This window comes from Phodopus roborovskii, unplaced genomic scaffold (assembly GCF_943737965.1).
Source record: "Phodopus roborovskii unplaced genomic scaffold, PHOROB, whole genome shotgun sequence".
NCBI lineage: Eukaryota > Metazoa > Chordata > Mammalia > Rodentia > Cricetidae > Phodopus > Phodopus roborovskii.
In genome coordinates this window covers 3,500,501-3,514,160 of record NW_026126623.1, presented here as the reverse complement: position 1 = coordinate 3,514,160, position 13,660 = coordinate 3,500,501, and the positions used below count along the sequence as shown (strand labels likewise).

General features: G+C 48.1%; 1 protein-coding gene and 1 long non-coding RNA gene across 2 annotated transcripts in view; one reads left to right on the top strand and one right to left on the bottom strand.

Moving 5' to 3' along the window:
• The window catches only part of LOC127238051 (uncharacterized), a 33,775-nt gene extending 31,908 nt beyond the window's left edge, over nucleotides 1-1,867 (bottom strand). Inside the window, exon 1 of the long non-coding RNA XR_007835900.1 lies at nucleotides 1,024-1,867. This is a non-coding gene — a long non-coding RNA (uncharacterized LOC127238051). The remainder of the gene's footprint in view (nucleotides 1-1,023) is intronic.
• Nucleotides 1,868-5,948: 4,081 nt separating this feature from the next.
• On the top strand, nucleotides 5,949-13,258 carry Nr2f2 (nuclear receptor subfamily 2 group F member 2). Its single transcript, XM_051206507.1, has 3 exons — nucleotides 5,949-6,530; nucleotides 8,060-8,587; nucleotides 11,275-13,258. The coding sequence occupies exons 1-3, from the start codon at nucleotides 6,089-6,091 to the stop codon at nucleotides 11,547-11,549; spliced, it is 1,245 nt and encodes a 414-aa protein (XP_051062464.1). The 5' UTR covers nucleotides 5,949-6,088; the 3' UTR covers nucleotides 11,550-13,258.
• The last annotated feature ends 402 nt before the right edge of the window (nucleotides 13,259-13,660 follow it).

Sequence of the window (13,660 nt, the reverse complement as noted above, 5' to 3'; positions counted from 1 at the left end):
CCAGACATCTCCTACCTACGGTCTGGGTTTTTTTTTTTTTTTTTTTTTTTTTTTTTTTTCTTAAAGGCGAGGCTTGCATTCCTCAGCAGCTATGTACAAAGCTCCCTGAAGCCGCGTCTCTCTCTAAAGTTAGTGTGCAGGCTTTTCCAAGGGCTGAGAGCGCCTGGTACACAGGGAAGCACTTCCTTGAGGTGGAAGATCTCTCCCTTCACCTTTCCTCCTTTTCCCTGCAGACTAATGCCTACTTTTTTATCAGTTTGCACAATCGCTTAGATAAACACCGAGGAGGAGAGTCTCTTTAATTATCAAAGACACATCTTTTCAGGGGGCCAACAAAGCGTTTATTTCACCCGCCAAACTAAAGGAGAGTTATTCCAGTTTAGAAGGAAGATGCAAGCGGTTTGGGACCTTGAACAAGGCAAATATGGTTTTGGTATGTTTGCTTACTGTATTTATTTTTCTCTTTCTCACTTTTCTCCTTGTGCTATGTGGGTTTGGGGATGACTTGGGGCTTTTGAGAAAATCGGTTTGCTAACGTGTATGCATTGCCTTGGACTGTGGTTGAAGGGGTTGGGGGGGCAGTCATTTTAGTGCGTTGCCATATTTTATTACATGTGTGTGGTAGCAGAGGTGGGAAGGGGGGAATACAATTGCAAAGCTGCCAAAATATGATTAAACCGAAGCATAAAGACTGTGGTTGCCTCCCATCTCCTCATCCTGTCTTTTCAAACTCATTTCCTTCCATAGAACTGACCAAAACCAGTCCTAGAAGCCTGGTTGTCCAAGCAGGGTTTGTTAGCAAAGGGGCTGCTATTCTGACTTTAGGTATCAGAATTTCCCGTTCGTTTTGCCTCTGCGCTTCATTTTGCAACCTTGTGCAGCTGACAGGCACGCAGGCGGGCGAGCAGGCGGGCGGGCAGGCGGGCTGGCTGGGACCAAAGCTCTTGCCGGCGCCCTCGGCTGCAGTTCCTGAAGGCGAAGGCTCTGCTAAGCTAGGAGAATCGCAAGGAGAAGGGTACTCACCATCGGGCTGGGTGGTGGAGCGGACGTGCGGATTTCAGGCAAACGGTTTACCTTTTTGCTGTCTATTGCAACCGCGCCGGGCTGACTTTAGAAGCAATTCTGTGCTGTGTGCAAAATGGTCTTAGAACGGTTCCTCATTTTTGAAAAGCCAGCGAGAGAGACGACAGAGGCAGAAAGAAAAAGAGAGGAGGGGTGAGGGGGATGCTCATAAACCCAGTTTAAAAAAAAAAAAAATCACCTCTTCATCAGTGACTCGAGAAACGTAGAGAGGCAGCGAGATCCCAGTGCAGTCCAACTAAGCCACAGCCAAATAATTTTAAATCCTGAAGAATTATTCAGATTAAAATGTACAGAAGTTTCATTCTCCTATGCCTACGTGAGCCCCAAGTCGTTTCCCTTTAAGGGCTCCTTTTCTTTTAAAGTTGGATTTTAGGCAGCGAGGACTCTTACACTAGGGGGCAGACAGATACTGTACTTGCTCCAATCTTAAGCAATTTTTTTCCCTCCCAGCATATGCTCTGATTTAGCACTGTAAATTTTTCAGAGGACCCAACTCTGACAGCCCCTGGTGATTTTCAAAGTACCACAAGCCAGTGGTTAAAAATTGCATTGACTTGGAAGTTCAGAGGGACACAATGGAAGCCCCTTCCCTATTCACGGAACTCCAGTGTGGTGGAAGAGAGAAACACACACGACTAGATTGAGGGAAAGGAGAAATTGAATGGATGCTGGATTCTACTGAGCTCAGAGTTAAACTCGGCATTGCTGGGGTCTGTATTCATATTGTGATTTAATCTGTAAAGAATTACAGCCAACCACTTTCTGCAAGGAACCATATTCCTGGGAGTTGGGGATTTTTTTCCTCCCAGATTAAGACAAATGTTTTTCCCTAACTTCGAACAGACAAATAAAGCTTGCCACAATTCTCATTAAAATAAATTTACATTTGCAGTAAAAGGCTTGGTTGAGTTTTTAAAAATAATATGTAGATATGTATCTTTTAATCAGGACTTTTAAATCTTAGAGTTAAGACAACTGATCATCCTTGAAATAGGTATTTAAAAATATTTTTGCTTTTTTTTTAACCCTTCAGTCCAGCTGTCCTGTCTCTCCATCCACGTAGTAAAATTAACTATAATTTATATAGTGATTCCCCCCCCCTTTAAACAGCATTTTTATAGCTAAATGAGCCTTCAAATGAATCAGCCCTGACTTGATGGTAGCTGTGTGGCCATGTGTCTAACTGGCTGCAGTTTTGTTCGTGGGAAATTCTTCATTTTTCTACCTAAAGAAATTACAGCCTTCAAATTCTCTCTCTCTCTCTCTCTCTCTCTCTCTCTCTCTCTCTCTCTGTGTGTGTGTGTGTGTGTGTGTGTGTGTGTGTGTGTATGTGCAAAGCTTCTCCTCAAAAACCATCTCTGTGTGTGTGCAAAAAGTAATCTTGCCAAGAAAATGGCTGCACTTGGAGAGGCAAGATTAACATTTCTCTATAATCAATTATGCTCATCTATTAAACCAAGATGGGAATACCTATTAGATTTCCTGTGTCATCCTCAGTCTCACTATATGCTGAACTTCCCTGTATAATCTGACATTTGCAAGATCAAATAATTCCTCAAAACAGGAATTAAAAGAAAAATCCCAGACTTCTCTGAAATGATTTATTTTCCATCTTTCTTTCTTGTTCTCTGTAGGAGAAAGTTATGTGGTATCTCTAATCAGCCAGCAAGGCTCAGCCCAGTTTTACTCTGTGGCCACCTTATTTAACACACCAGGTTTATGATAGTTTAGTACCTGCTACAGCTTATTATTTCTTAAAACATTCAAATAACCACAGCAATATGATCTTTCAGTGCAATATGTGATTTCACTAGAGAAAGAGAAGGCTAAGGAGGAATATATATATATGTATACATATATATATATATATATATATTCTTTTTTTTTCCTTGCCGAAAAGCCAGCTTCTGTCTGCCCTCATCTTCATGTGCTCGTCTTCTCATGCTCTGCCTGTATGTGTAAAAGAAACTGCCTGAAAGTGCAGTCTACCCATGTCAATTACATGTCCGGTTTATTTTATTAAAGTAACTTTAATATTGCCAAAATTTTATGCTGTCAAAGATGATTTTCAGAAGTTGAAGTTGCCAATTTGCTCTTTGTAGTGTCCCCCTTCCCCAGCAGCTCAGCATCTTTTGTGTAAAAAATAATTTCATTGTTGGTAAACCTGTTTGACTTACGATTTTAGTTTTGACTTGGTGCAAAGTATTCCCTATTAAACACAAATTTCCCATACAAGTGTGGAGTCCTCACAATCAACTAACTGGTCCTAATCAAACAGCAAGTTTAGCCAGTGGAATATAATGTGTCCTGGGGGGTGGTTCTATATATTTGATGTTTAAAACTCGGGCACACATTCAAAGACACAGGTTTGAGCATCCTGGGCAAAATGACATAGACTGTGGGGTGAAGACTATGGCTTGTTTGTGGTTCTTGTGAGTTATGCTGGTATTATTTCCAATTTGGAGCAGGCTCTCTGGGTGTGTTTTAATGACTATATGGATGTTTAAAGAGAATTTGAACAATGAAGTCCGTATTCAACTGTTCTATGACCTCAAAGCATCGTCTTGGACGTCTTTGTCTGTGTACATTGACAAATGCGCATCTGATACATGTGCGTTTACATGTGTGTACAGAAGCTGTGCACAAGCGAGGCTAAGCGGCTGCCTCCGCCTGTCCATCAGCGGACAGAAAGGTCTTTCTCTCCCTCTTTTCATGACCGGGTGTGTGACAGGTCACTGGCTGGCCAGCTAGCTAAAACCAATGAGAGAGAATGAAGTTGAGGGGAATTTATTTTAATTCCGTCATGACAATGAGGTGAAGTCTACTTGTGCTTCTCAGCATCCGAGATCCTTCATTTGAGCAATTAAAATGTCAGGCCACAAATCTATAAAATATTAACCCTCCAAAGAAAAAGGCAGATATTGAACGGCTTCTTTTCCTATAAAACAAACAAAAAAGGAGCTACCAAACAGAGCAAGTGATGAGAGTTCATTAAGCAAAGGACTTGCCACCACACGGGACTAGCCAAATCTTTCTTTTACAAGCTCAGATCCCGGCACCTTATCACCTCCGCTGTGTACCCCTCTACAAAGAAGAGGGAAACACTATCCGTCTTTGGCTTCGCGGGCTCTACCTAACGTGCCAGAGCCCCGGGTGGAGCGCGAGCCGCGCATTTAATGGCAACACCAAGTTGCAAGAGACTAAAGTCTTAGTCTCCATCCTCAACCTCTCGAGGAGCCTTTAAGAGGCGTAGTGTGTGCCCTGCGCGCTCGCCTCGCCGCTGGGGCGGTCACCTCGGGTGCCGGGTGCGGGACGAACGGGGTCCGCGCTCCCGGGCCTGCCGGGGCCCATCCCCCAGTCGCTCGCCCGGGCGGCACGGCCACCCCTCCCCGCCCCCCTCAGTCCCCGTGCGCCCCGCGCGGCAATCGAGATAGCTCTCGCACTAGGACCGAGCAGCTCCCGCTGCCGCCATGGCGGGGCCGCCGCGCTCCGGCCAATGACGGCGAGGGGGCGGCGCGCGCGCGCCGGGCCAGGCCAACCCCGGCGGCTGCCTTATAAGGCGCGCCGTCGCCATGGTAACGTGCGCTAAGTTGCAGCAGTCGTGTCAAAGTTCACTATATAGAGAGCTCAGTGAGCTGATCGCGGAGAAGCCACTTCTGCCAGCCCCGGCGCCTATAAATCGCATTCCCTCCCGCGCCCCCCTTTTTAGCATATTTGATCACTTTGATTCTGCTCTTTTCTCTCCGCGGTGTGTGCGTGCGTGCGCGCGTGTGTGTTTTCTTCTCCTCCTCCTCTGCCGGAGTTGCCTCCTTTCCCCGGCTGCCGGGCTGCTCTTCCCTCTTTCATTCTTTCTCTCCGTTTCTCCCCCCTCTGCGCACGAAGGATGCGCTTCTAGGTGCTGATCTGCCCTCCTTTCTCTCTTATCATCTCTCCCCCGCCGCCGGCGAGTTGACTCTTTCCCTATGTGTGTGAGGCGGCGGCGGCAGCAGCAGCACCAGCAGCAGCTCCGGCGGCGGCAGCAGAGGCAGCAGCGACTCCACCGGCGGCGGCGGCGCTAGACGCGGCGGCTCCGGGCCCGACCCGGAGGCTTCGGCGGCGGCGGCGGCGGCCCGGGCGGCCCACGGGGAGCAGCGAGCGGCCTCCAAGAGCGGCGGCGGCGGCGTCCGGAGCGAGCGCGGCGCGCGCCAGGCGCCCGGGGCAGGAGGCAGCGGCGGCCCAGCGCCAGGACGACGCCGCGCAGCGCCGGACGCGGACCACTTTCATGCTGATTCCCCCGGACCCGGGCAGAGCTCCGGCCACTCCGCGGGCCGCCGGCCTCCGCCCCGGCCTGCCTGGCTCCCAGGGCGCGCCCGCGCCCGGCGCCTCCGCTTTCCCAGTGCTCCTGATTTCGATGGCTTTCCTGAATGGCTGACTGTGGGCTGCCCTGGACTTGGCCCCCGGACAGTCGCCTCTCCTTCTCCTCTTCCTCCTCCTCCTCTTCCTCCTCCTCCAACTCCTCAGCTGCACTCTAGATCTGAGAGCGAGAGAGTGAACGAGAGAGGGAGAGAGGGAGGGAGAGTGAGAGCGAGCGAGATCTTTGGAGAGATTTTTTTTTTTTTTTTGCCTCCTACTTCTGTCTTGAAGCCAGACAATCGACTTGCAGCTCTCCCTCCCCTCCCTCTCTCCACGTTCTGCTCCCACTCTCTCTCCCCTGTCCTCTTGCCCTCCCCTCTTGACGGAAAGCCCCCCCCCCCAACCAACAAAGCTGAGCCGAGGGAAACAAACAAAACAAACACACCGGGCCAGACAAGCAATCGACAAAACTTTGCAAAAGCAAAAACAAAAAAGGAAAAACTAACCAACCTCAATCAACTAGCCCTGAGCCACCCGGGGCGCCCTCCCGCGCCCTCTCGCACCCTCGCATACACAAAAGGCGGCGCGCCGGAGCCCGAGACCCGGGAACCGCCGCCACCCCGCCGCCGCCCGCAGCCAGGGGAGCAGAAGTCCGGACGCAGCCCCCATAGATATGGCAATGGTAGTCAGCACGTGGCGCGACCCCCAGGACGAGGTGCCCGGCTCTCAGGGCAGCCAGGCCTCGCAGGCGCCGCCCGTGCCGGGCCCGCCGCCTGGCGCCCCGCACACGCCACAGACGCCGGGCCAAGGGGGCCCGGCCAGCACGCCGGCCCAGACAGCGGCTGGCGGCCAGGGCGGTCCTGGCGGCCCCGGCAGCGACAAGCAGCAGCAGCAGCAGCACATCGAGTGTGTGGTGTGCGGGGACAAGTCAAGCGGCAAGCACTACGGCCAGTTCACGTGCGAGGGCTGCAAGAGCTTCTTCAAGCGCAGCGTGCGGAGGAACCTGAGCTACACGTGCCGCGCCAACCGGAACTGTCCCATCGACCAGCACCACCGCAACCAGTGCCAGTACTGCCGCCTCAAAAAGTGCCTCAAAGTGGGCATGAGACGGGAAGGTATCGGCTTCTCATTTCTCCCCCCCTTCGCCCGCGGTCCTGGGGCCCTGGGTGCGTTTGGCTAGCCTGCTATGGGTAAGGACACAGAAGCCCCAAGCTCTACGTGGTGCAGCCAAAGGGGATTTGGTGCAGGGTCTGCACTGCAGCCCAGACCACCCCCACCCCCACCCTTCAGTCGGCATGCTTTAGCAGACTTTCCTTGTCCACTCTTTTCAAGCTGCTTTTCCTTTCCATTGCATTGATTTGAGAGTTCATTCGAGTTCACCTTTCTGCAAGCGGTGGATTGTTGTTTGTTGTTGTTTTAAAGTCCTGTCTCTTTCTCTTTCCTTGCCTTTCCTGCATGTTTAACATATGTCCCTCCTCCTTACCCCACTCCCCAACCCCCACCTTCTCAAAAAAAAAAAAACCTGAGATTGTACTTTTGTACAGAAGGTTCAAATTACAAATGGCAATTTTATGCACTTCGCCGTATTAACGCTGCCTCCTGGGCAGCACTCATGTGACCCCCCTCCGTGGATTAACATTCTACTTAAAAAACAAAACCTCTTGTTTTTCTTTCTTCTTCTTTTTTTTTTTTCTTTTTTCCTTTCACTTTTGAAACGAAGAGAGCACTGTAGGGAGTAGGAAAGTGTGGGCAAGGGGCCTTGGGCCGCTGCTTTCGCTCTGCACCAGTTGGGTCTTTGTGATAGAAAATTCGCCCAGAGCCGGGAACAGTGCTCTACCAATGGCGCGCTCCGCGCCGGGCGCGGGCTCCGGGTTGGGGCGAGCCAAAGCCGGGTTTCTTTGTGTTTCTGCGAGAGCGACTCTCTCGGTCCAGAGTCAGATAACAGCAGGAGCCTGAGCCTCTCTGGCTTTCCCTGGCGGTCACGGGCCTTGCCCGGGCTCTGCCAGCGCCCTGCCACAGCGGGCTCCCTGCCTCTCTCCGGCTTCCTCTCGTCTCTGCCGGCCTCTCTTTCTCCGCCCTCTCCCTTGTCTCCGCTCCTCCGAGCTCACTGATCAGGCAAAGACGTGGGACCTAGACTCTGTCTCTCGCTGGGGTTTCCCTCCTGGGCTGGGGTTGGGGTTACATGCTTTCGGTACAGTGGTTCTGGAGTGGCCGCAGGCCATCTGGGGTAAACCTTGATGTCTGGTTAAAAAAAAAAAAAAAAAAAAAAGCGTCTCCCCCTCCCCCCATACTCCACTCGCGTCCCTTCTCTAATCAATAAGAAATATCAGCTGTTTAGCGGGGGGGGGTAAGAAAGGTGTCCCCCGAATGCTACATTCCGCTCACAGCTGAGGTGACCCCCAGGCAAAGTGACCAATTCTGGGTTCTCAGCAGAGCAGCCCAGATGGGCCTCACAGGCAAGTGTTGAGCTCTGGCGATCAGAGCTAGATTGGGTGGTGATTTGGAGTGGTTGCCGGGCCCGGCTGTAGCAGGCCTGTCTGGTTCTTGGCGCTGTTCTGGGGCCTTGGACAGGTTGGGGTCATGTAGAAGGATGCGAGATCAAGGCTAATCATTAACTGTGGAGTGTCCCCTTTCCTCCCTGCAGCTGTCCAGAGGGGCAGGATGCCGCCCACCCAGCCTACCCACGGGCAGTTCGCGCTGACCAACGGGGACCCCCTCAATTGCCACTCGTACCTGTCCGGATATATTTCCCTGCTGCTGCGCGCTGAGCCCTACCCTACGTCTCGCTTCGGCAGCCAGTGCATGCAGCCTAACAACATCATGGGCATCGAGAACATTTGCGAACTGGCCGCGCGGATGCTCTTCAGCGCCGTTGAGTGGGCCCGGAACATCCCCTTCTTCCCTGACCTGCAGATCACGGACCAGGTGGCCCTCCTTCGCCTCACCTGGAGCGAGTTGTTCGTGTTGAATGCAGCACAGTGCTCCATGCCCCTCCATGTCGCCCCGCTCCTTGCCGCTGCTGGCCTGCACGCTTCACCCATGTCGGCAGACCGAGTGGTCGCCTTTATGGACCACATAAGGATCTTCCAAGAGCAAGTGGAGAAGCTGAAGGCACTGCACGTCGATTCTGCCGAGTACAGCTGCCTCAAGGCCATAGTCCTGTTCACCTCAGGTAGGATGGAGACTTGTTCTCGGTACCCAAGAAATCCCAGGGCAGTGTTAGAGCCTGGAAAAGTGTCCAGCCCAACTTCCCTCTTAAAAGGTCAAACTGTAGAGTGTTTTTACTTTTTAATTTTTTATTATTATTTTTTGGAGTGGGAACTTGATAGAACTGCTGGCTTGTCCTGGTGTGCAGAAGGGTGTTCAATACATTGACTCCCAGAGGGGCCTTAGGCCTCTCAGGCCCCTTTCTTTTCCCTCAGCATCCAACCTGGAATACATTCTCCTGCTTCCTCCCTAAGCCCAGGCACTTCGGGCCTAGTTGCCCCAGGGCCCCAGGGAAACTCCTCAAGCTCTTTTTTTTTTTTTTTTTTTTTTTTTTTTTTTTTTGCACCCAGTCTGACACCTCAAAGAGATGCCCCTGGGCACATTGCAGCCCTGGCATCATCTCTGTGGGAGAAAGTTTGTTCCTGCAGGGGGAAAGTTTGCTTGTGAACTCAGTAGGACTTGGGGCTCCAGGCAACTCTAACCTGAGAGCAGCAGTTTTCAAAATCACATTCTCATACAGACTGCCAGGAAGAGGGAATGCTGTCAGAAAGAGGCCAGAGGGGCTGAGGGACTACCATAATTCCAGAAGGCTGGCCTCTGGTTTCCCCTGTTCAGGCAAACACTTAAGGCAATTTTCAAGCAACCCAAAGTGTGTGCCAACTTGGGCTGGTTATGAATGTTGCTGGAGATATAAAACCATCATTGACTGACTGCATTAGGAAATCTAATTAGTTTGCATGTAGTTTAACTTGTGTGAGTAATAGATCTGATATTCATTAACTCTTGAGGCCAAATGATTTTTGAAAGTGTCTGGCTTTCCATTTCGGGCCACACCTGAGCCTTTTGGCTGCCTCCAGGCTCAGTTCAGCCATAGCCCAGGTGGGCGGAAATCACCCCCACCCTTCACATTCTTGTACTAAGTTGTCAGCTGATTCCTTTGTCATGGCTGATCAGAGAACAGGGTTCCTGACTAAGAATAACAAACATTTGGACAGTGGCAGGGCCTGGAACCTAGTCACCCACTCCAGATCTGTAAGCTTACAGTGAGAAACCTAGACAAGATGTGTGAGTTTATGGGACAAACAGTTACGAGGGCCACAGTTTCTTCTTTCTTGTTAAAGAAATCTTTAGTGGAGTCTATTGCAGGCTCATTCTCAACCTGCTGTCTTGTATGAGTTACTGTTTTTCTCACAGAACACCCCCCATCACCCCAAACCCTACCTTCCAAAGTCCTTAGATAATCAATCAGAGGGCAGCACTCTGGCCAAGCCAGGAGAGGATTGAATCTGGTGTACTCTTCTCATGAGCATACCATGTCTAGAGTGTCTGACTGCCACAAATGTAGGGGCACACTGTTCCTATCCCATAACCACCTTCACCCCCTTCTCATAACCTGATACCCAGCCCATGGTCTCATATGATGGGGATGGCTGTTAATTTCTTGATATCATTGTTAGTTCTTTGCCTTTATCCCTGGTCTTTCAAGGAAAGAAATGCCTGGTACTGTTGAAACAGTTTAATTTATTACTGTTTGCAAGATGTGCAGGCCTGTATGGAGAATGCAGATGGCCTCACAAAGAGATAAAGGTTCCTGTTATCTGATTCCGAGGGAGACACGCAGTACCAATGAGGAGGGAAGGAGTCCTAGACAAACAGATCTTTTCATTCCTGACCACAGACACCTAGGCATCTGTAGACACCACACGGAATCCTGGACACAGGGGAGGAGGATGCATGTGTGTTCTGGTGGTAGGGGTGGAGGTGGTGGTGACTGTTTTTGAATATCTGTTTTAATGATTCACAGTATGCATGTGTTAACCCCAGTCTTGTCTGGGAAGCCCTGAAAGGTCAGGTCACAACCTGAACTGCCTTCACCAAGAAGTCTCTCATTTCAAAGGCACTTATTGTAATTTCACGTATCAGAAAAAAGAAAAGTGTTTTCCTGAAGATAACAGGAAGGAGGATGATTCTTGGAGAGACCTGGGCTTAAAAAAAAAGGGGGGGGTGGGAGAAAAGGGAGAGAGAAGAAAAGGAGGGGAAAGAAACAGCTCAAATGAACAGAGAGATCACAGTTTGCATGGCTGCCCTTCAATAGGCTAAACTGACAAGATCAGTTTTAAAGGGCCACTTAAATCAGTTTCAAAGACTATGGAAAAATGAGTCGCTCTCTTTGGGAGAATCTGAGGCTGGGTCTTGGACGCCATTACTGAAAGCTGGGCCAGGTTGTCACCCCTCCTCCTATACACACTATATAATAAGCCAAATTCAGAGGATGGGGGAAGAAGCAAGCATTGGTGGTTTTGGTTTTGTCTGTCTGTCTATGTACTAAATAGGGCCAGATACACCAATATACCTTTTCTTGGGCCTCCCAGTGTGACCCAGCCTGAGGACTAAAGCAGTGAAACCCTGTAGCACCCAAGCAGTGTTTTTGTTTGTTTGTTTTAGTAAACATTCCCGGACCATCTCAAGCTTTGTCACCTCCCTCCTCCCCCTTGAAGTTTTCAGTGTATAGGCATTTGCTCCCACTCTAGATGGGTTACTTTGACAGAGTACTGAGTGCACATCTCAGGTGACCCATTTCAAGCCTCTTAATCTGATGAATTCTCTCTCTCCCTCTTTCCCCACTTTTTATTTTTTTAAACTTTCTTCCAGATGCCTGTGGTCTGTCTGATGTAGCCCATGTGGAAAGCTTGCAGGAAAAGTCCCAGTGTGCTTTGGAAGAGTACGTTAGGAGCCAGTACCCCAACCAGCCAACGCGGTTCGGAAAGCTTTTGCTTCGCCTCCCTTCCCTCCGCACGGTCTCCTCCTCAGTCATAGAGCAATTGTTTTTCGTCCGTTTGGTAGGTAAAACCCCCATCGAAACCCTCATCCGGGATATGTTACTGTCCGGCAGCAGTTTTAACTGGCCGTATATGGCAATTCAATAAATAAATAAATCAAAATAAGAAGGGGGAGTGAAACAGAGAAAGAAAAGGCAAAAGACTGGTTTTGTTTGCTTAATTTCCTTCTGTTAAGAAAGGATGTTACAAGTTTGCTAAAAGAAGAGGGGGAAGAATTTAATGGACTGTGAATTTCAAAAAAGAGTGAGAGAGACTGTCAAAGGAACTTTACAAAATGCATTAAAAAAGAAAACAACTCCTGTGTTGGGCAGAACAACTTGTTACTTATCATTTTTGTATAAAAAGGAATTAGTCTTTTTTTTTCCTTTTGGTAAATTTTTGAAAAATACTGCTAAAAGTGCATTTAAGGAGTTTGAGAGAAAATTAGCAGAATGGACAAAGTAAGTTTTTTTTCCCAAATTATTAATTGTCCTGTGTCTATGTACCTCTAGCTGTTCTTTCTTTCTTTCTTTATTTTTTTTCCTTTTTTTGTACTTTCCTGGTTCCAAACCAGTTTATTCTGTGGTTCTATAATAAGTTTTGATATAATCTTGGCTTCTTAAAAACTGTGTATCATTAAAATATATGTTCTGCAAGAATTAAAACTGAGTCCATGAAACTATCATAGGAAGACATAAAACTTTAAAAGGCAACTCAGCGATGATGGAAACGCACTTACAAGTGGTGGCCAAATTTTTTAGGTGAAGTTGAGCACTCTAATTAGCAAGTTGGAGGGATCACATGCAACACAGCTTCCCCTCCCCCTCCCCATACCAAGAAAAACTTAGCTTTTTAAAAATATTTTAAGAAAGAGAAGGAACTGTGGAATTTATTGGCAGCCAAGAAATGTGTCCAAGACACAAGCTGAGGTTTTGAATAAAAAGTGAACTTTTGTAATTTGAATTGGGTCCCCCCCTCTTAGTTCTTGAATTGTTATGAATCCTATATCTGTTTGTATATTTGCAAGCCCTTTGTATTATAATTGTTGATATTTCCCCTTTTTAAAAAATACCATTGAAATCAGCATGACAAAATAACACTGTTGGCACTTATAGGTAACGTGATTGATTCAGTATCTTAGAGTTTACAGTTTGTGTTTTTAAAAAAACTGAAGGTTTTTTTTTAAGTGCAACATTTCTGTATACTGTAAAAGTTATAATAACTGAACTGTTTGGTCGAGTCTTTGTGTGTTATATTCCAAGGAAAATTGAAAGTATTCAGAAATTAAAATATTATTTGATATCTGAAACCTGCTTGGCTGTCCCCACTCACTGTCTTTCCATCAAGCTGAGCCCCTGTGAGTTCTCCCTGAGCCAGCGGCCCCGTTTGTTTACTCCCCTCAGTCAGTTTGCTCAAAGGTAGACTAGTGTATTTGCCTGTTTAATTTGGGTGTGTGTATGGGGGGGGGGAGTTGAAGTTAATGGTTTATCTATGGTTTAGGAAGTGCCACACTGATATAGTAAAGCCACCCCCATTCACCTAATCCTCCTTTTAATTAAAAATGGATTTTCCAGGAGAAAAAAAAAAAAAAGAGGCCCTTATATTTGTCACACTTAAGTGCCTGCTTAGGGATGGTATTGTGAAAAGTATTAGAAATCTCGAGATCAGTATCTATTTTATGATCAGGAAAAAAGAAAAAAATGCTCTTTTGTAGATTTCTGACAGTTATACAGAGGATTGGTCAAGCAAGCTAATCACAGCACTGTAAATAGAGAGCAGTTGTTCGGAATGAGTTTTTCCTTAAGTAAGTGTGATTTTTTTTTAAAAAAAAAAATCTGTGGTTCTCATCTAGCTTGGCTGTTGAGAGGATTTTGAATACAGTGATGTAGCTGCTAGCGATGAAGGGTCTGTTTTTCATGTATATATGATAACTTGCAGTTGGTCTGCCTTTCCCCTCCCCCTCCCTCTTCAGTCTGTGAGAGCATGACCACAGGTCAAGGGAATCTTTTCCATTGGAGTTATGTACATACAAATCCATGGACATTTGGACATTTCAGATTGTATAAATACAATCTGTACTGCTCTTGGGATCCTTCGTTCTTAGAAGCCAATTTTTAAAGGGAGAGAGAGAGAGAGAGAGAGAGAGAGAGAGAGAGAGAGAGAGAGAATATTAAAAACAAAAACAAAAAAACTTCACAGGGTGTGCTGGTCTGGGAAGT